Source organism: Colletotrichum aenigma (genome assembly GCF_013390185.1).
Source record: "Colletotrichum aenigma strain Cg56 chromosome Unknown KSG_Cg56_contig10, whole genome shotgun sequence".
Lineage (NCBI taxonomy): Eukaryota > Fungi > Ascomycota > Sordariomycetes > Glomerellales > Glomerellaceae > Colletotrichum > Colletotrichum aenigma.
The window spans coordinates 1,802,672-1,822,709 of NW_023500916.1; the positions used below are offsets into that span (position 1 = coordinate 1,802,672).

At 52.6% G+C, this 20,038-nt stretch overlaps 9 protein-coding genes across 9 annotated transcripts; 6 read left to right on the plus strand and 3 right to left on the minus strand.

The window, feature by feature from the left end:
* Nucleotides 1-544: 544 nt before the first annotated feature.
* kex1 (Pheromone-processing carboxypeptidase kex1) lies at nt 545-1,365 on the minus strand (the record flags this gene model as incomplete). Its single annotated transcript, XM_037329617.1, has 3 exons — nt 545-551; nt 632-1,142; nt 1,209-1,365. 3 exons carry the CDS (start codon nt 1,363-1,365, stop codon nt 545-547), a joined length of 675 nt encoding a protein of 224 aa, XP_037171651.1.
* Nucleotides 1,366-1,863: 498 nt separating this feature from the next.
* On the plus strand, nt 1,864-3,542 carry ACCS-1 (1-aminocyclopropane-1-carboxylate synthase-like protein 1; the record flags this gene model as incomplete). Its single annotated transcript, XM_037329618.1, has 5 exons — nt 1,864-2,083; nt 2,149-2,747; nt 2,842-2,921; nt 2,972-3,272; nt 3,351-3,542. The coding sequence occupies 5 exons, from the start codon at nt 1,864-1,866 to the stop codon at nt 3,540-3,542; spliced, it is 1,392 nt and encodes a 463-aa protein (XP_037171652.1).
* Nucleotides 3,543-4,507: 965 nt separating this feature from the next.
* CGCA056_v014377 (uncharacterized protein) lies at nt 4,508-4,858 on the plus strand (the record flags this gene model as incomplete). Its single annotated transcript, XM_037329619.1, has 3 exons — nt 4,508-4,577; nt 4,672-4,737; nt 4,794-4,858. 3 exons carry the CDS (start codon nt 4,508-4,510, stop codon nt 4,856-4,858), a joined length of 201 nt encoding a protein of 66 aa, XP_037171715.1.
* A 2,138-nt stretch (nt 4,859-6,996) lies between these two features.
* eqxH-1 (Cytochrome P450 monooxygenase eqxH) lies at nt 6,997-8,830 on the plus strand (the record flags this gene model as incomplete). The annotated part of the gene is made up of 6 exons (XM_037329620.1): nt 6,997-7,356; nt 7,425-7,515; nt 7,578-7,646; nt 7,708-8,075; nt 8,126-8,339; nt 8,397-8,830. 6 exons carry the CDS (start codon nt 6,997-6,999, stop codon nt 8,828-8,830), a joined length of 1,536 nt encoding a protein of 511 aa, XP_037171550.1.
* A 156-nt stretch (nt 8,831-8,986) lies between these two features.
* CGCA056_v014379 (Carboxypeptidase Y-like protein A) lies at nt 8,987-9,905 on the minus strand (the record flags this gene model as incomplete). Its single annotated transcript, XM_037329621.1, has 3 exons — nt 8,987-8,991; nt 9,249-9,330; nt 9,381-9,905. The coding sequence occupies 3 exons, from the start codon at nt 9,903-9,905 to the stop codon at nt 8,987-8,989; spliced, it is 612 nt and encodes a 203-aa protein (XP_037171916.1).
* Nucleotides 9,906-11,665: 1,760 nt separating this feature from the next.
* CGCA056_v014380 (uncharacterized protein) lies at nt 11,666-11,970 on the plus strand (the record flags this gene model as incomplete). Its single annotated transcript, XM_037329622.1, has 2 exons — nt 11,666-11,727; nt 11,781-11,970. The coding sequence occupies 2 exons, from the start codon at nt 11,666-11,668 to the stop codon at nt 11,968-11,970; spliced, it is 252 nt and encodes an 83-aa protein (XP_037172048.1).
* A 22-nt stretch (nt 11,971-11,992) lies between these two features.
* Nucleotides 11,993-12,953, plus strand: CGCA056_v014381 (uncharacterized protein; the record flags this gene model as incomplete). Its single annotated transcript, XM_037329623.1, has 2 exons — nt 11,993-12,497; nt 12,559-12,953. 2 exons carry the CDS (start codon nt 11,993-11,995, stop codon nt 12,951-12,953), a joined length of 900 nt encoding a protein of 299 aa, XP_037172142.1.
* Nucleotides 12,954-14,079: 1,126 nt separating this feature from the next.
* CGCA056_v014382 (uncharacterized protein) lies at nt 14,080-15,609 on the plus strand (the record flags this gene model as incomplete). The annotated part of the gene is made up of 1 exon (XM_037329624.1): nt 14,080-15,609. The coding sequence occupies one exon, from the start codon at nt 14,080-14,082 to the stop codon at nt 15,607-15,609; it is 1,530 nt and encodes a 509-aa protein (XP_037172144.1).
* A 968-nt stretch (nt 15,610-16,577) lies between these two features.
* Nucleotides 16,578-18,627, minus strand: inda1-2 (Amino-acid permease inda1; the record flags this gene model as incomplete). The annotated part of the gene is made up of 6 exons (XM_037329625.1): nt 16,578-16,838; nt 16,896-17,710; nt 17,763-17,955; nt 18,006-18,182; nt 18,237-18,292; nt 18,351-18,627. 6 exons carry the CDS (start codon nt 18,625-18,627, stop codon nt 16,578-16,580), a joined length of 1,779 nt encoding a protein of 592 aa, XP_037172143.1.
* Nucleotides 18,628-20,038: the final 1,411 nt, after the last annotated feature.

Consider the following 20,038-nt stretch of genomic DNA (forward strand, 5'->3'; position numbering starts at 1 on the left):
ACCCTTGGACGCATTCCACGGCAGATTTTGCCATGGACTCGCTCTAAAAGGGGTTCGGCCAGCCCATCTGACCTTCTTCAGGCCCTCCAAGACACCCTCGGCGTTGCAAATGATATCAGCCACACCGACGTATACCAGCACGTCCACAACACCTTGCCATCTAGAACGAATGGAGTTTTGAGAATGGTCGAGAATCTTTTGCAGGTCTTTGATGGCGGGTGTGTAAAAGTCACCAGACTCGAAGTACCGTCTTTCTATCAGTGGGCTCATCATATCCCATCCCTTCTTTCGACCACCGGTCTGAGTTGGAACTTCGAGTTGATCCCTGAACACCTTGTCGGAGTTGAGAACGTCAACCATCTTAGCAATGTCCGGATAGCAATCCTGAGGACCTGGGCAAGTGCGAAGACGTCTGTCATAGTAGCTTCTTGTCACATTGGCAAAAATGCCAATGAAATCGTCTTGGCATAGCTTCTTCGGCTGAGCACAGAGGACTGGATCGTTATCTCACAATGCGCATGCTCGAGCGACTGCTTCACATCTGTCAACAGCTTTTAACGCCCTGGCACAGTCTTCGGGGTCCAGGTGAGTATCAAACTGGTCCCGGTACGGAAAACAAGACACATCATACATCGAGACTAGTTGCTCGGCGGGGCTAATCCATGGGTTGCCGAGCATCAACGACCTCAAGGGTATGGTGGCCAGAGCTGCCTTGATATCAGGCGCTGAAGTCAGAAAGTCATTGTACTCAAGTATTGTCGATGCAATTGACGGGATGTATCTTCCGGCATATGATTCTCCCGCCAGGTGCAGGTCGGCGTCAGCGAAGTCGGGGAAAGCCTCGTAGAAGAGCTTTATGAAGCTGATAACATCGACAGCAGACTCTTCGGCGCGGGAGGGATATGATGTCTTGTCGGAATAATCATCCACATAAGAGAACCCGACACCAGCAGGCTGGTCGAGGTAGATGATATTGAAGTGTTCCGTCCACGAATTAGGGTTAAACTCGGTCCCGTTGGCACCATCGCTTAGGCAGGGTCCATTCTCGTAAAGCATGCCATGCAGAGAACTGCCGCCCGGGCCTCCCTGGAACCAAATCATCAAGGGTGCATCTTGCTCATCGTGTCTTGCCTCGTGGAACCCTGCGTGCCACGCATCAGTACTTTTGTCTCTGCGAGAGAAAGGTGTGGTAAGACGGACAGAAAAACAGATGGCGTTCACCGATATTTGCTCAACCAGTGTGCTGCCTGGCGCCTGCGTGACAAAGAAGCGCGTCATCAGCCAACCAACTTTTGACGCGTATTGAGTGGTCACTAAACTCCGACACAATCGTCCTGTAGCCTGTTGCAAAGGCGCCGACAACATGATTGGTGAGGGCCGCGCAAGCTAAAATGCGCGTAAGCCAGCGTGGGGACGCCATCACATTCGCAAAAGAACGCGACAGAGGCTGGGGACAGTGCTAGGTATGGATCAAGAAGTCGGAGAAATGCTCGCAGATGACAAATGTAAAATTTGCGCCATCAAACTTTGGTGACGCCCTCCACAGGATCATGATGGAATGGCGGAGTGAGTCAACATAAGGAGCTAACAACCACCACATTGTCGCATTTGTATTCCCGAACAGGCAATTTTGAGGGAAGAAGATGGGTGGGGCATGCGGTGCGGGTCGGCCGACCCCGGTCCGTGGCTTGGCCTCAGCAGGACCCGGAAGTCAGGCAACTAACAAGAATTAAAAAGTCTTGCGAAGAGTGATTGTACAAATATGTTGGTAAGATGCCTTCTTTTCCAGTCATTTTTGGCAGGAGGAAAGTTCAGAGTCAGGCCTCAAGTCAACACAAAACCCTCACTTACAGCAACGCCGTCATGTCTACCAGTCACGCCTTGCCGCCGTCACGCCGGGGAAGACGGAATGTCCAGCCCGATCTGATGATCGATCTCAGCCGGAGGGTGGAACAAGATCAATATCATCCATCAAAGAACCCAAAGGGGATCATTGACCTCGGCTCTGCTGTCAACGAGCTGATGTTGGAAGACATTGCCAGCTGGACCAGGTGGAATTTGAAGAAGGGCGAGCTGAAAGATGGTAGGCTTCCCAACGAAGAATGATTCGTATTTGAACCGGCATTTGACGATTTTCTCTGGTCGTAGGTCTCGGATACAATGATACCCAAGGCTCCCCCGAGCTCCTCAAAGCCGCCGCCGACTTCATGAACGAACACTTCAATGCCCGCATTCCATTGACTTCGGACAACATCCTTGTAGCAAACGGAGCTACGACATTGCTAGACACATTGACCTACAACATCGCGGATGAGGGTGACTCGATATTGCTTCCAACGCCAAGCTACGGCATGTTCGCCCACGACATCTCCACAAGGAATCAAGTGCGCCTTGTCGAAGTACCATGCGATGACATACCTGATGATCGGTTCACGGGACAACCCACAAGTAACGGTGATGGAGCTCGCCAATGCGAGATTGTGGCCCGCCTGGAAGATGCAATCGAGCGAGAGTTGAGTCAAGGTCGGAAGGTTGCCGGCGTCCTGCTTGCGAACCCAGAGAACCCTTTGGGTCGGTGTTATTCCGCACATGTTCTCTTGCAAATATCGCAACTATGTTCCAAGTACAAAGTGCATCTTGTTGTCGACGAGATATACGCCATGACCGGAGACAACTTTTCAAGCATGTTGAGTCTAGGACTGGACACGAACTTCAGAAACGTGCACGTCCTGTGGGGGATGAGCAAAGTAAGTTGCGGCGATCTCGCATTTTGTCCCCACTGCGTGAAGATTGAATCAGCTTTGTCCCCGGTGACGAGGGTGCTAACGACACAAACTGCAGGACTTTGGACTTGGCGGTCTCAGAATAGGGTTCCTTGCCACGTACAACCAGGAGATTCACGATACCATGCGAACTTTAAGGTTAGTCCAGCCAGTCAGTGAAGATACAGATCCTTGCTAACGGTCCCCAGCATGTTTGGCTGGGTCTCATCGTACAGCGCGACGATTGCGGCAAAGCTGCTGTCGGACAAGAAGTACTTCAAAGACCATTACACGCCAACGTTCAACCGCCGGCTAAAGAAGAGGCGAATCCTTGTCGAGGGCGAGCTCGACAAATATGACATTCCATACATGAAGGCCGACTCAGGGTTCTTCATGTTCGTCGATCTCTCCGACTGGATGGACTTGCTGTTCGCACAACACGGCAAGGATGGCGAGTTGGAGCTTCTAGAGCACCTGATGGAGAACGGAGTATTCCTGGAACCCGGAAAGGTACGTCAGCGGAACTTGTCCCCTCTTCAGACGAGATCGAAAACACCCAACGCTGACACGAACTCCGATGCGCCCCAGGCATTCTTCGCCAGAACCCCAGGTTGGTTCCGCCTGAGCTTCGGCGGGGAGAAACACACAGTAAAGACCGGTCTCCAGAGGCTGTTCCGCTGCTTGCGGGCGCAAGACGGGAAAGCAGATCCATTGGGCGTTGCAGATCTCACACCGTACCTCCCACCTTACCGCCAAATGGCGCACATAGTCGCCGTGTAAAACCGAGTATGCTAAGTCGGCGTAGATGATTCTCGGTCTCGGCATCCATCCCGGGGGAACACGGCGAGTTGCTGCGACTCTTGTCAACGGAAGACATATGCCGGGCCTCAGACCTCCCGAGTTGGTGAGATGGCATGACTCAATCGCGGTCATTCCGAGATGCGAGGGTTTCGGGTAGGGCTTCTGCCAGCTGATGTACAGACCAATCACCTCGTACTCGCATGATAATTCGAGAAAATGCGAATAATGATTGGTGGGAGTGCATGGGGTAGATCGGCAAACTTGTCCAAATTGTCGGGTTTCTGGGCTTTCTGTCTGGGGACTTTTCTGGGTCGTCTGAGGTCTGTCTCCAATGTTCACGTTCGTCCTGTTTTATGTCGATCTCGGAACCAAAGCCGATGCATGGTCTCCGTGTTTGAGCGCATTTATCCATAGTCTTGTCAACAGCGCTAATGTCATTATATATCTTTTTTTTCTTTGAGGAATTACACCGGCAATTGTGAATAGTGATGTTCGGAGAGACAATATGATGCTTCGATGCAGCCGATATGGCCGTTCGACGCGTTTTCCATCCGATTGCCATCTGGTGTTTTCGCTCGTCCCATTTCATGGTGCAATATGGGGAGGTGACACCTGATGAAATAGAGTTTGTCCTTTCATACGGTTCTGCTACGCAACCAACCTCAATGTTTGACATTCGAGTCAAGCATGTGTTGTGCACCAGCGCGCTCTCTCGTTAGACAGCAAGGGCCAATTAGTTGACATGACTCGGGGAGAAATATCGTCGACCCAACTCATGCCTTCCGACTTAGACATATCAGACCACATATATAAGTCGTCAATATTACCATGTTGTTTTCGTTGTCAAATTCAGTCTCAAATTATACCTTGTCGTCCATACTCATCAACATCATCAATCGTTTTCAGCCAAAAGAATATCCCTGCCATCTTCAACCAACATCAAAATGCGTTTCTCTCTCATCGCCGTCTTGCCCTTCCTTGTCTCTGCTGTCGTTGCGCAGCGCGGCATTGGAGGTATGTAGTCCTTGAAGCGGGGGCTTACATGACCTCCTCAACCAATCCCGCGATATGGTCTTGCGTAGGAAGACTAACATTTTATTTCTTGTAGGTGAATGCCGCAATGATGCCGATTGCATTAGATGTCTTAACAACAAGACACCTCTCATCTGCAAGAGTATGTACTATCGTCCAACTTATCCCTAAAGGCTTGAAGTCGCTCACAAGTCTTAGCTGACTCCACGTCCACGACTGGCAAGCGATGTGGCGCTGTTGATCCCCCTTGCCGGCCTTTCTAAGTTCTCGGAGGAGGGAGCTATGTTTTTATAAATCGGCGTTCGGAGATTATTGTATTACCCTCACACGCAAAGGCGACGGGTTTGCCATGCTTGGGATAAAAGTTTATGAGCGGCATTTCTGAGCTCAACTTTAAATGATAACTTTAAATGATAAATGATGGATCACTCCTAAGTCTTCGGCTGACTATTCGTGCGGCATCCTACTGCGGCTGATCTCAAATGATCGGGGCACACTTTTGCCGCTCATCTCGGAACCTAGGTATATGTCATTGACCAATGCTGCCGACTCTATTTTAGGCATTCTATTACGTTGGCTGAGAAACCAACATTCCTTGTGTCCGCATTCTCAAAGTGACAGAGACCTGGGGAAGAAGTGCTCAGCTCGTAGGAAACGAAGCGTCCGCCACCGAGAAATACATCCCCTATCTGCGTCGTTCACTAACGCTACTTAAGGTTTTGTAGTACGCGTATTCACGCAAGTCTCCTTTACCGTGCTTGGGGTCACCATTAAATATACCTTACATCAATAATCTGCGGGGAGAACTTGTCCCTGAGAAAACCTGTTGACAGAAACTCCGCCACTGATGCTAATCGTCTAGCGTGACGAACCACAATAAACTTTGTTCATGATAATTTCATATCTAAGCCATCCACTTGTAAAGGAACACGGATATAGGCCAAGAAACTTGTTCATCATCTGGTCGCACGAACAAGGCCTTCGGGTATCACGGCCTCTGGAGGCAAACATCGGGTTCCGTCTTGTGACCCGACGGGCTGTAGACATTTCTATCTCTGACTCGTTTCTTAGTCTAGTTCGTTGAGACCTTCCTGACGCGATTCCGGTGTCCTTGGACGGGCCGATGGCTGTCTGTCTGAGCTCTCCTAGACGCCTACGTCTCCCAGACAGACCTGCAAGTCGTTAGCAGTGCGATGTTTATCTTGGCTGATTCGCACAAAAAGCCCTCATACATCGAGAATAGTAACACACATTGAACTCGGTTAAAACAAAGCCTCACTTAACTTCCACTTAGGCGCCGGCAACTAAGCGAAAGTTGCGGAAGGCGGCGTTGGTGGCTGACGGGACGGACCGCGGGCGGCGTCCGCTTCAAATCCCGAATAGGTACATCTCGCATTCGCAACACTTTGCTCAACTAAGGGTTCTCAATACCTAGGGCGCGTCAAGTTAGGGCGCAAGATCTGGGGAACGCTGTTCTCATAAGGACCAAATGCCTGTGTAATAAGGACCATCGGCATTCGGCCTTGGTTCTCCTGCAAATGCAACTTTTAAGACTTGAGAAATAAATGTCGATTGCCTTTGGAAGTCATGGCTTCACCAAGGATCGATGCGAGCGTCGGTGCGGGCATATTAGACGAATCACGGAGCATGTCTTATGATGACCTGGAAAACCCCAAAGTGGGCCATTTAAACTCGGATGACAGACGTGAACAAGCCTGTTGTTCCACCAGTTTAAACGATGGCTGCATGACGCACGCAATCAACCTTCCTTTCATTGGTCGTGACAGGGAAATGTCGTCGTAAATCTCTGGTCAAAGCACGAACACCACCGGCAACTCTATCCATCTCCCGGTCGAGATCGGCGGCGGGGCCCACTTGGCGGGCACTCGGACGCCTTTGGCAAGTCTCCGAGATACGAATACGGACCCCATCTGCCGACTCCCGTCCGCATCCCTCACGCGCGCCCCGTGGAATCCACGGACGCTAGCCAGACAACCTTACATAACGTTCAGCGATTTTCAGACTTCCCACCACTAGGATGCAACAACGGGCGACACTTCGGTCGGAAGTAGTACCCGCAGTGGAGAAAAAGCTTGGCCCCATCGACACGTAGATGAGGCATAGACGACGCGTGCATGTTCCAACGGTGGAGTTGCTATTCGGGTTCGTTAAAGACTCTGCTAAGAGTCGAATCGCGGTTTCGGCCTTGGCAAAGTCCGTCATGACGATATTTCATCGCAAAGATGGGAACTATAACACAACCTGTTCGTCCGGCTCGGATTGCTGAACTGCTCAACACCATCAACAGACGACATCAACACACACACTCACAACGTGGAACTCGACCGTGCGGTATCGACTGAACACGACCACAACAAGACGAACGCCTTCCTTCGCCACCATGGCTTCCCCAGCCCTCGAGTTGGGCCTCGGGTCCTACTCGATCCCATCTCCCAGCGAAAAGCCGATCCCATACCTCGCAACAGTCTTCCTGTTCATCGTGTTGTTTTACGTGATGGGCGATAGCGGCCCGAACCTCCCCGAGATCAACCCTCTGAAGCCATTCGAATTCACCAATTCACGCCGCATGACTGAATTTATACAACAGAGCAAGGACATCTTCCTGCGCGCAACAGCAACCTTTGGCAAGAACCCGTACCAGCTTTACTCGGAATGGGGCGCCTCTGTTGTTTTGCCGGCCGAATTTATTCAAGAGTTGCGCAGCGACCCGCGTCTCGACTTTATCACGCCTGCCAGCGATGTAATACAGCCCACTCGGGAGGAGCGGACAAATGATGAGGACTAGTTTTCTAACATGGGCGCTTATAGGACTCTCATGGATACATCCCCGGTTTCGAGCCCTTCGCGGGAAACGATGATTCACCCAAGGTCGTGACCAAGTACTTGACCAAGGCGCTGAGTATGATACCACACCTGTCCTAGTCCGAAAGAGCTTCAAAGCTGACTTGTGTGTCACTCTAGCCAAGCTTACAAAGCCAATCTCCGAAGAAGCTACCATTGTCCTCAAGCAAATCTTCACCGACAAGAAGGGTAGGGCCTGAGTTCGGGTTTCCGATCGAACGAGAATCCAAAAGCTGACATGGGAAGTTAGACTGGCACGAGATGGTCCCCAAGGATGACATCATCCGCGTCGTCTCCCGCATGTCAACCAGAGTCTTCATGGGCGGAGAACTCTGCCAAGACGACGAGTGGATCAAAGCTTCATCGGAATACACTGCTGTCGCTTTCGGCGTTGGCTGGGAACTCGGTTACTACCCCAGATGGTCCCGACCTTATGTCCACTGGTTCCTCCCGTCATGCTGGAGAGTGCGAAGGCTCTTGGCGGACTGCCGAAGAATTCTCAAGCCCCATCTCGAGCGTCGCAAGGTGAAGAAGTCCCAGGGTGTCCAGTTCGATGACTCTATCGAGTGGTTTGAGGAAGTCTACAAGAACAGGAAATACGACCCTGCGACTGAACAGGTAAGCCTCTTCCCCTCTCATCACTTGAAATAAGTACTTACTATGGTAAGATCACGCTCTCACTCGTTGCCATTCACACCACGAGCGACCTCCTCCAAACGGTTTTGATCGACTTGGCCCGCAACCCGGAGCTCATCCAGCCCTTGCGCGACGAACTGGCTCGTGTCTTGCCTGCCGAGGGCTTGAAGAAGACTGCGCTCTACAACTTGAAGCTCATGGACAGTGTCATCAAGGAATCGCAGCGCATGAAGCCCGTCCTTCTCTGTAGGTTCAAATCCCCTGAATAGTGTTTCTTCAGTGATGCTAATTTCAAACTTGAAGCCACCTGGCGCCGGCTCGCAACCGCAGACATCACTCTTTCCAACGGCTTCAAGATTCGCAAGGGCCAGAAGATTATCGCCAACAACACTCACATGTGGGACGAGCAGTGGTACGAGAACGCCGGCAAGTACGACGGTTACCGTTTCCTGAACATGCGCTCTACCGACGAGGAGAAGCACGCACACTTGGTCTCTACGAGCTCAAAGCACCCCGGCTTCGGTCATGGACAGCATGCTTGCCCCGGTCGCTTCTTCGCTGCCAACGAGATCAAGATTGCGCTGGCTCATGTTCTGCTCAAGTACGACTGGAAGCTCCCTGAGGGATGCAACCCTCAGCCTGTCCCATTCGGCATGGCTTTGTTGCCAGACCCCACTGTCAAGATGCAAATCCGCAGACGCAAGGAGGAGATCGACTTGGACTCCATCGCCTGCTGATTGAACCGCAAGTTGGGTCCTTCCCAGGGCTTTCATCGCACTTTGAGCTCCTTCAGCTTCTCATATACTCGGGCTTGAACTTAGCAGTCGCGAGGTATTCCAGTTTGCATGGCGAAGCAACCCATCATTTCAAGCATCACCACTTATTCCCTTCACCTATACTTTCTCCTACTCCCCTATGTCAATAGATACAATGCTTTTAGACTATGATCATTTCACGTAGAGTTTAACTCCCCTTTCATCCAAGATTGTATCAAGAAAAGTGACTCCTTCGGCTTGTCAGCTGGCACCATGTGCCCCGCATCGAGAATTTCTGCGAAGCTGAGGCCATCTTTTCCTTTGAACGAGCCTATTCTTTCTCCATCCAAAGTGTATGATTGGAAGTCTTGTGCTTGAAAAGCGGGCTGGTGACGCCAACGAATGTTGTGAACCAGATTCTTTTCTCCCGCTGAGTTGCAGAACCAATCTTTGTTGCCAGCGTAGACAAGCACCTTGTATTCCTGTCGTTATCTTAGCCTTGGGTTTACAGAAAAGATATGGTCCTCCTTACCTGGTCTAGCAGCTCTCCGGCCCAGGCGACGGTGTCGAAAGAAACATCTCCTGACTTATCAAAATGTTGTCCCAGCTCATAGTCAATGATGTTAAATATGGTATCTTCGGATACACCAAGCTCCTGTTTTACCGAGGAAGAGTTGAGATATTCCGCGATCCAGTCGGCCTCTTCGTAGCATAGCCCCCCGTCAGGGCAAGGCTTGCGGAAATCGTAAGGGTTCAGGTGCTCGTCGAGGATGAAGTAGACGCTTCGCTTCCTGCAATAGTCTAGCACATTATTACAGACGTCGGCATCGTTATCCATGTCAGTGCAAACCTGCAGCATGCTCTCGCATTGCGGCATATGCGCCTCGATGATGGAGCAAACACTGTCGTTGTAGACGGGACTGGGCCCTAGACATCCCGTCGGGTAGAACCCAGGCCATTGCAGCTTCTGTGAGAGCTGCGCGTTGCCCAGTCCAATTCCCTTCAGGTTTATCTTTGTCTCATTGACATTCGTGGTTGATCGCACGAGTTGCGCCATTGCGGAGGACTGTCGGTGGTGGATCTTCCTTGCAAGTGCTGGAACCCAAGTCCCTTCATACGACTCTCCTATGATGTAGAAGTCTTGGTGCGAATATTGCGGGAAATTTTCCATGAACGCCGTGAGAAAGCTGTACATGTCGGATGTGGCGTCTTCCAAATTGGTCACAGGAGTCTGGGAATATGAGAAGCCAACATTTCATGGTTGACTTTCCAGTCCAATTAATCAGCTTATGCCTTGTCGTCCTAGTGATTTCAGGAACAATCCATACTCAACAAAAATGACGTTCGTGTTATTGTTCCATGCATATGGATTTGGTCTTGTTGCGTTAGCGCCGTCAATGAGGCAAGGACCAAGTTCTTGAAAGAGACCAAAGGCTACGGAAGAGGCGCCGGGGCCCCCGCTCATCCAAAGAACCATAGGATCATTGACAGGATCGCTGCGACTTTCCGCCAACCAGAAAAACAGATGCTTGGTGTGTCATTAGCTAAATATTATCAGCTTTGAAGATCTCACGCAGACACTCAAGCTTTACCTACAGAAATCGTAATATCCAACATGGCCTTTGCCGGCGGACGCGCAGACGGATGCAGGTGGGTCCAGGACTCGAAAAGTGCCAGCTGTGCCGATGGCAGGGACCATAGCCAAAACTCCCGAAAGCTTCATGCTTAGTAGCTATTTAAAGACTCCACGATCTAAATAATACGTTGAACAGGCGACGATGTAGAATTAGAAACGCAATAGTTTCGATTCCAATCTTCGTGAAGACGTCTACCACGGTGAGCGGGGACTGTGGGCCTCCGCATCCGTTTACCTGATTAGGATATATCGCGATTGTGATCCCTGCAACCTGCAGCCATGTCTTTCATGTAAGTCATGTGTTGCCTGGGAGTGCCCACTTCCTAGCTCAAGTTGAGGACCAGGATGTACTGAATGGAAGCTGAGGTCACGTCAAGGAGTCTGTTCTGCCATGATTTTGCAATCCCAATCATACTTATTCTGAGATAAAACACTAAGGTAGCGGGACTTCAGCACATTCCTACCATGAGATCTAATCGAGTCGTTAGTTAATTTCAAAGGAAGGCGAACAGTTCAGCACTCAATGCTCCAGGAACTCCATACAGTACACCGTTCTCTTTCAGCATCCATTGGTCCTACAACCAGATTCATTAGAGTTCCTCAAGCTCATTTGCAGCATAGAGTAGGAGGCTATTCTTCTTTAGGGTTCTAAATATTAAACAGTTACTCAAGCTAAACATCATTAGATCTGCAGGCGTGGAAACTGAAGAGAAAGACTCTGAATGCGACAGTGAATAGGAAAAGGAATAAAAGAAAAAAGGTCAAAAGAGCGGATCGAACCTGAAGGCTCTAGCGCCGGATAACCACGAACTCTGTGTCAGCTGGCATACTGGTTCTACCATACTGGGCATATTGACGGCCGCTTATTCCTAGCGCTGTTGTTGCTCGATCCTGACGCAAACCTCCCTACATATCTTCAGGGCCGCCTCACCTTGAGGCAGCGGTTGGTGGACACGTGACTTCTCAAGTTGACTCCCGCCTCTCACCCAGTGCCTCATTCACCCAGAGCGCCTTTCTCTCACGCTCGCTGCGCCGGACGCGTTCCAATCAGGGTTTGCTAGAATCTCGTCCCGAAAAATTCTTTCTCTCACCCTCAGAGAAAAGCAAAACAATTCCAAGTTTTCCCACCCTTCCCATTTTTACCTCACTCCAACTTCATCTCACCACCACAATAGCTTGAGATGGCAACACCTTCCAGCTTCACATTGCCAATGCGGCCTGCGCAGCCTAAGCCACAGATGAGGTATGCCCCTTTCAGCCTGTTTCTACTGACTCCTTTCATTGACACTGAAACAGTGCCAACGACAATGGCGACAACAACGACAAGGACGCCGATGGCGCTGAGATCAACGATGACAAGGGCAGCGAAGAGCAGGGTAGCGACGACCAAGACAACGATGACAAGAGCAGCAACGACCAGGGCGGCAACGACCAGGGCAGCAACGACCAGAGCAACCAACGACCAGAGCAACCAACAAAGCTCTGAGAACCTCGACCTCGCGTCCATGATGACCTCCCTGCCGCGTCGAAACTTTTCAGCGCATCCCAACATCAAACTGCTCCCGGGTCTTGACTTTGATGTTCCCCAAGACGCTCCTTTCGCCAGCCAGCAACACTCGGGCCTAGTCGCTAAAATGTTCCTTCCTCGTGCCGTCAACCAGCCTGCGCCTCTTGAGGGTTCGATCAATGCCGCCGACCGATTTCGCCAGCTTATGGAGGTTGGTCTGCGAATTTATCAATCCAACCCAAAGCTAGCCAGCGTCAGAGAGGTCTTTGTCCAAGCTCTCAGGCAGCTCCGCGGGCTCCACCCCAATTGGAACTTCGATGCCGCCCCGCGCAAGTCGTCTGCCATCATCGACCAAGTCATTACCGCTCGGAAGCGATTCTTGACTAAAGGAGGCGACAATCCTCAGATCAGGTCGACGTTCTTGCCGTTCCTCCAAGCCATTGATGAGTTCATTGACGGTGCCGAATCAAAGATCGCTGCTCAACAGGCAGCCAATGCCCCTCTCGGTGAGCCAGTTTTCCTCAGTACTACAGCAAGAAAGGATCTGCGGAGCTAACCACACCCTAGTACTCCCAGCTCAGGCTGGCCGGAAGCGGACCTCCGACGATCTCGAGGATAAGATTTATAACCTCCCGAAGATGCGCCGAATCACTCCCAGTGAGAACGAGGACGAGGCGGAGGGTTCGGCGAAGACCACTGACGAGGAAGTCGCGTGTTCAAAGTGCAAGGGTCTTGAGGCTGGTTTGAAGGCGGCAAATAAGCGTGCTGAACTTGTCGCTCCCCGCGTTCACGATGGCTGGGTCCACCGTATGCACCAACTCTGGGATGTGGTCCGACCTGCCGTCAACCGCGAGAGAAAGGATCAAGGCAAAGCAGAGTTGGAGTCGGACCAACTTGTGCGATTCCTGCGCACTTCCAAGCTCGGAGATATCGCCGATGATATTCTCGGTCTGAAGTCGTGAGCTAGCATTCGCATTTGGAGGGCAGGGGAGTTTCTGAAGGAGTATCATCACAGATTTTACGTAGGGTTCATACCACACCAGTCAATTCAAATCATGCAGCTTTGGCAAACTTCTTGCATGTGCAGAAGTCCTTCTGGCTTCAGATTGAAATGCTCAATCTGTCTTCAGAAGGATTGACCAAAATGACGTTTCGACATGAACAGTTTTGACGAGTATGGTAGCGGTAGCTCTCGAACAAGTTGGTACTGTCGAAATAGCGCGACTGACTACGTGCTCCTTTTTTGAATCGCTCTGAGATCTTAGGGCAATTTATCAAAAGCGGCATTTGTAAATTCCCATGAATGTGGACAAATGGACAAAGACTTGCGTGGAAACGTCTGTCCGTGGCGCCTACTAAGGCAGGTCGTCCTGAGCACACATTGATGGCCACAAAGTATTTAGGGTGGCTAGTGCCCGAATTCTCCAACAACCGAGCTGGAATAAGCGGCCGTGAATATGCCCAGTATGGTAGAACCAGTATGCCAGCTGACACAGAGTTCGGGGTTATCCTCTCAAGCACTAGGGCTCGAATCCTAGCGCTAGAACTTTTTTTTCTGGAAATCTCTTAGGACTTCCCCCCCTCTTAGTCATAGTCGTTATCCTTTGAATTGCCCGGCACGTACCACGTATGAACGCTGCTTACCTACTAATAAGCAGTTTCTCGTTTTGATATCTCAGCTGGTGTTATCGGTAGAACGCCGGAGAGTTGAACCACTCAGATCACAGGCAGGGATTTAGGGCCCGCCTTGGCTAATCTTCGGCGATGCCATGGCCAATCGGACGGTCCCAACCTTCTGCCATTACGCCTTCCCCACCTTCCGCTTCGAAGCCGCCATTCCCCTTTTGGGCTATCTCCCAACCGCCGTCGTGAGATCGTGGCAGATCCATGTTGGAATCGGGTCTGCCATGAACCCTTCCGACGACGGCGGGGTTTTCGGGAATCTTTCCATGTCGCGTGAGTAAGTTCTCAAACCATTAAGAAGAACAGGAGCTGACCTCAGGAAACCGGATCATGAAAGCATCCTGCTACCCCTCGTCTCTTTGATCTTCGGTTTCCAACCTGCTCATCAACCTTGCCTGATTCAGTATGGCATCATCCACCTACCCTGAGCTCGTTTGGCGCCAAACCTCCACCGGGCTATGGAAACGCAGCATCGACGAGATAGAGAAGCACTATGCCATTCTTCCCGTCCTCTACGAGGGCAGCGGCCTCATGTTCTTCGCCATTACCGGCCATGTCTCCCTGACTGTCGATGCCGCCAACTCCGGCTCCTCTTCCGACGCCAGCGCCGTGGACGAAGCTCTCAAGAAAGCATGGCTCGCACTCCGTCACGACCATCCCACCATTGCTTCCCAGGTGACCCAAGAGTCCGCCACCGGGAAATGGACAAAGACCTACCGCCAGTTCCAAGACGAAGCCGACAAAGAGGCCTGGCTCAAGACAACCCTTGTTCCGGTCTCCTCACAACAAACAGGCATCACTTGGGCGAACTCCAACCCCCCGGCTCCCAAGGTCCCAACTCTCTTCGTCCTCAGCCCACCATCCAACAAGGACGGCCTCGTGCGCCGCGACCTCGTCCTCCGCTCGCCCCACGACATCATCGATGGTATCGGCACCCTCACCCTCCTCAACAACCTCATCACCCACGCAGCCAAGGCGTACTCCGAAGGCGATGCCTACAAGCTCCCACCCTTCGACGGCTCCGAGGCCGCAAACCTCAGTCCGCCGTTCCGCATCGCCGCCAACGTGCCCCCTTCCCTCACCGATGCGCAGCAGAAGCGTCTGGCCGATATGTCCGCCCAAAAGGCCGCCGCCATGGAAACTCCCGGCGTTGAAATCATCGACATGCCCTACCGCCGCGGCGCAGCCGTTCCTCACCGACACCAGCGCGTCTTCCGAACCCTGACCGAGTCGCAGACCTCCGACCTCCTCAAAGCGTGCAAGGCCGCCTCCGCGACCCCCACCCACGCCTTCCACGCCGCCATCGCCCTCGTCCTCCGCGACATCCAGCCCCGCGGCCCCGTCTCCAAGCGCGTCCGCTACGTCAACTACATCCTCCGCAACGAGCGCTCAAGCTGCCAGGCACCCTACAACTCCGCCGAACACCCCGCCGCGCTGTACCACTCCGTCCCAGGCCAGAGTCTCGTCGTCGACATGGACCTCCCCGCCGATGGTCAAGACAACGCCAAGTCCGTCCAGGAAGAGTTCCTGCCCATCGTCCAGCAGATGAAGGACTTCTACCACGGCGTCCGCAACGACACGGAACACTACGCCCTCGCCGCCGACATCTGGGCCGCCATAACGCCCGAGCTGCCCGATGGTCCCCGGCCCCTGCCCGTCCCGCCGCCCAAGGCTCACCCCTCCGTGTCGATCTCGAGCATGGGGCGGGTTGACGGCATCATCGCTCCCAAGAACGGAGCCTTTGAGGCCCACGATCCGTGGGTCACTGGCGAGGAGCTCGGTAACGGGCTGGGTCTGTTCTTGGGCACCTTCCGAGGCGAGCTGTGTCTGAGCGCGGCGTACAACGATGCTTGGCACACTGAAGCCGACATTCTCGACTTCTTGAAGCGATGTGAGGACGTAGTCTTCCGTGGATTTGGCATTGGCTCTTCTTAGACGGATTTAGAGGAGATTGAGGCTGTGACTCCATGATCGGCGGCCATAGATGCGTTACCTTTTAGTGCGAATGACCTTACGAACATCCGATATTTCCCTCAGTATACTTGGAAAGATTCTCAAAAACCTAGCAAGCCTCGGCAAACCCACGTGATAACCTCTATGCCGCAGCCTTCGTTCTCCGAGACCTGCATGCTGCCAACTTATCTTCATGCCTAGACCTCGGCACACCTTCCAAGCCCCCTTGGCTAGCCTCGCCTCGCCTCGTCCTTCCCTCCCAGCCAGCAACCCAACTCCCCGGAACAACCGGGCACGGAAGCATTCTAGACCTCTTCTCCCGCACACATTCGCCCTGTACGCCAATCCTGCCGTCCTATGCACCCCCTGAACCTTATCTGCCTGCCCCGAATACTAATGTACATCTTCCCTGCGAGAATTTCGTATGATAGACCAACGCCCATGCCCTGATTCCTGGAGGATTTTGTGTATGGACGGTCTCGGCCTGCATGATACTTCTTCCTCTCTTGGATTTATCGGTGTCATCACCGATACCAGGAAGTATCAGGGCTAACTTAAGTGATTGTGCCAATTACCCATTGCCAGCAGCCGTGGGTAGCCGATGAATCCTCATGGAATTTGCTCCTCAGGCGTTGAAGCCATTCACAATGTGCATTTGCAAAGTATTCAATCATCTGCGGTGCACGTGGTTTTCAGTCTCACGATCAGTTATTGGTGATGATAATCACAACCACTTCTTCTATCATTCGCCGTTCATATCACAAGCCTCTGGAAGTGGGTCGAGGAACCATTTCCAAAGGATATTTAAAGATAGATTGTGGTATCTAAAGCCCGTTTCGAAAAAGGAAATCCGGCAACCTTCTCTCTGGGTGACCTAGAGTGGCTATCACCATCCTGACCGTTGAGTCCAGTTCAGTAGAGATGCGTTCTCGAAGTTTTGCAACAGATATCTAGAAGAACCTGTTCAGCATGCGCTTCCAGGTAGGCCAGGAAGCAACCTCGGCCTTGTAGGCGTTGATCTCATCCCAGTCAAGCTCACGACGACCGGTGTCGACATCCATTTGGTGGGTGCGAAGCCAGCCAGTGCGCTTCCAGGCGAAACCGATGACCCAGAAGACCATGATGACCGGAACGGTAAGCATCGCCTCGAAGAATCCCTCAGCGTCATTGAGCTCATCGTTGTTCTTGGGAGGGGCGATCGCAACGAAAAACTTGGCTAGTATTAGTAACGCAGACGGTATAGAAGCTTCAATGACAATACAACTTACCTGCGCAATCAAGACGACGATGCAAAGAATTAGGCCGACCCAAGATCCAGCAACACCAAATGCCGCCTGGAAGGGGATCTCGTCAACCGTGTGACCATGGTACGCCCAAGCCTTGCGGAAGCGAATGTGGGACAGGCAGATAGATCCCCAGGTGAACAGAGCAGCCAGAGCAGACATGTTGAGAAGCCAGTTGAAGACGGTCTCACCGTCAGCATCCAGATTCATAAAGGCAAGGGCGCCGCAAACCAGATGAACCACGACCGATGGCAGGGGGCGACCGCCCTTGTCGACATAGCTGAAGATCTTGGGGGCATAGCCCTGTTGCGCAAGAGCAGTGAGGGTACGGGAGCCTCCGTAGACGCAGGAAACTCCAAGTGACAGAACAGATACCAGGATGATGCAGTTCATGAAGTGGTCATATCCGTTCAATCCAGCATGCTTGGCAGCAATGACAAAAGGCGAAGCACCATCAGCGTATGCGTTCTCGGCACCAAGGAGGGTAGGGTCGTCAGCGGGAACAAGGAGGCCGACAAAGAAGAGACCCAAGATATAGAAAAGGGTAATGCGCCAGAACACCTGCTTGATGGCGCCAGGAAGAGACTTTAGCGGGTTGGCGGACTCAGCAGCAGCCAATCCAACAAGCTCAGTACCGGCGAAAGAGAACGCAGCAGTGACAAACACGCCGCAGAAGCCCTTGAATCCGTTTTGGAAAGCACCCGGATCGTACCAGTATCGAGCTCCCCAGTATTCGGTATAGCGGCCGTTGGAAGGGCCGCCTCCCAGGACAAGGACAAATGCGACGATCATGAAAATGCCTGGCAAATTAATTAGAACCGTCGTATTTGATCGAGTATGCAATCCACTCACAAATCGCACTGAGCTTGAGAAAGGAGGACCAGAACTCCTCTTCGGCATATCCCAAAGTTCCAAATATGTTGATGAAGATAATGGCGACCCAGAAGACGGTAATCCAAACCGCCAGACTGACTTCCCTGGCACCTTCCCAGTAATTAATAGTTAAGCCGCATACAGTTAGTTCGAGAGGCAAGACGATGGCCCACTAGTTACTGTCAGCTTGTGTTTGCGCAGTCAACCGACGGACGTTCTGACCTGAAATACGTAATTCCAACCCATAGCAAATCCCCAAGAGGGGTCGATGAAGCGGGATGAGTAGATGTAGAAACCACCGGACACGGGGAACATGACAGCGAGTTCACCAAGAGCGTAGACGACGTTGAACATCATGACACCAATAATCATGAAATCAATCAGAACAGATCCAGGTCCCTTCAAGAGGTTAGTACTGAGTAGGTCACGATTGGGGGGCATGCGGAGACTGACACCAGTGCTAAGAGCACCTCCGGAACCGACGAAGAAACCAGCACCAATGGAGCCGCCTATCAAATGTTCACGTCAGCAGTCGCTTCATAGTCATCATGCGCCAACGAAACGTACCGATAGCAATCATGTGAAGATGACGCGACTTCATGGTACGATCAAGCTCCACGATGCCGCGACCATAGTCGCGGGGCTTGAACGACTCAAAGTTGAGGCCGTTACGCGTGTAAAAGTTCTCGTCACGTTCAGCCGCTCCATGGCTCAGAGCGCCTTCGCCATATGCAGTGACAGCCTTGCCACTAACAGAGGGAAGGCCACCGCTGGGGGTTCCAGTATGGACCTGGGTGGTCTCGGGCGTCGAGACGCCATCGTGGATGTCTTTCTCGGCCGCCATGTTGTTGATTCGCACTAGGCGATTGTCCGTCCTCAGCTAAGGAAAGGGTAGGGCCCTTGGGCGCAGTTGCTTGGAAAGGAGGCGACGGGCCTGTAGAGAATGACAGGTGAAGCACAAGGGTAGGAGAAGAGCAAGCTCGCTGAGAGTCGAGGGGGGGACGCGGTCGGATTAAAAGGACGAGAGGGCGATCGGTGGAGGACGCGACAGCTGCTGCTGCAAATGCGACGGTCACTCTGGCCCTTCCCAGCTCCTTGCCCTCGTTGCCTTTTAGCACATCTTAGCATGCATCCATATCCGTGTTGGTACCTTGGCCTCGCACCCTATCCGGTGTCTCCTTGTCGTGCCGAGCGATTACATGTATCCATGACTATCAGCGGCGAGGAACTGGCAGGCATGCGGAGGGGAGCAAGGTAATGGAGAGGCAACGAAGCAGCGGTAACCAATGAGTCAAAGAGCTCCAAGAGTCGACATCCGGACCCAGGCGAGTAAGATGGATGTTTGCCAAGCGGCAGAGGAAGGCCAAGTCTTGGGGAAGTGGAGTGAAGTAGACGGGAGGCCGGACGAGAACAGAAGGTGGATTTGGAGAGTTCAGGGAAGTGTCGCAAGACCCCATGTTGATCGGAGGAGGGACTCGAGGCGTGGGCTGCCTACGGATAGGTAGCCAAGCATGTTGAATAGATACCGAATAACCAAAGACAAATGAGAGTGAGTGATGGGATTGGCGGACGTGGGCGTGAGTCGAGGAGTCGGCGTGGGTGTGGACGTCGATATGACATGGCCCGCGGCCATGGGCATGCCAGAGACCGCGGCAGCAAATGGCGTACGGGAAAGACACAGAGATCAGATGTTTCTGAGGGGAGAAGAGGCCGTTGTGAGGGCTACGCGGAAGGTAGCGTCGTGTATCTTGTGCGTAGCTGACCATTATCAGCGGAGCCCGCCCGGACTGCTGCATGGAAGGACGTGAGGACGTTCCGCGCCTTCTAGGGGCGGCGGGGGGCGATCTTGGCGGGGAAATATGGGTCCCGTTAGACATGGACTCACGCACCTGCCCACACTCTGTAATGCTGTCTTGTCACACCCGACGGAGAAGGAGCGGACCCTGCACCTGCATCGAACTGCCCTGCCCGCCCGCCCCGTCCTCCTGCCTTTCCAGCGCACCGCCGTACTACTCCCCGTTCGTCTTAGCGGACAGGTGCCTTCCAACTCCCGTCCCGAGCTCCTCCCCAGGCACCCTCCCCTCCCCTGGCGACATTCTCTCTCTTTCTTTCGACGTGACACCATTGCCAACCAGACAGACATTCTTTGCTCGCGACATTTTCTACTTTCTTTTGCGCTTCACACGAGTTCCTTCCCTACTTAATCCCGGAGAGGAAGAAACATGTACCACCTCGGCCAATCCGAACGAGGCCAA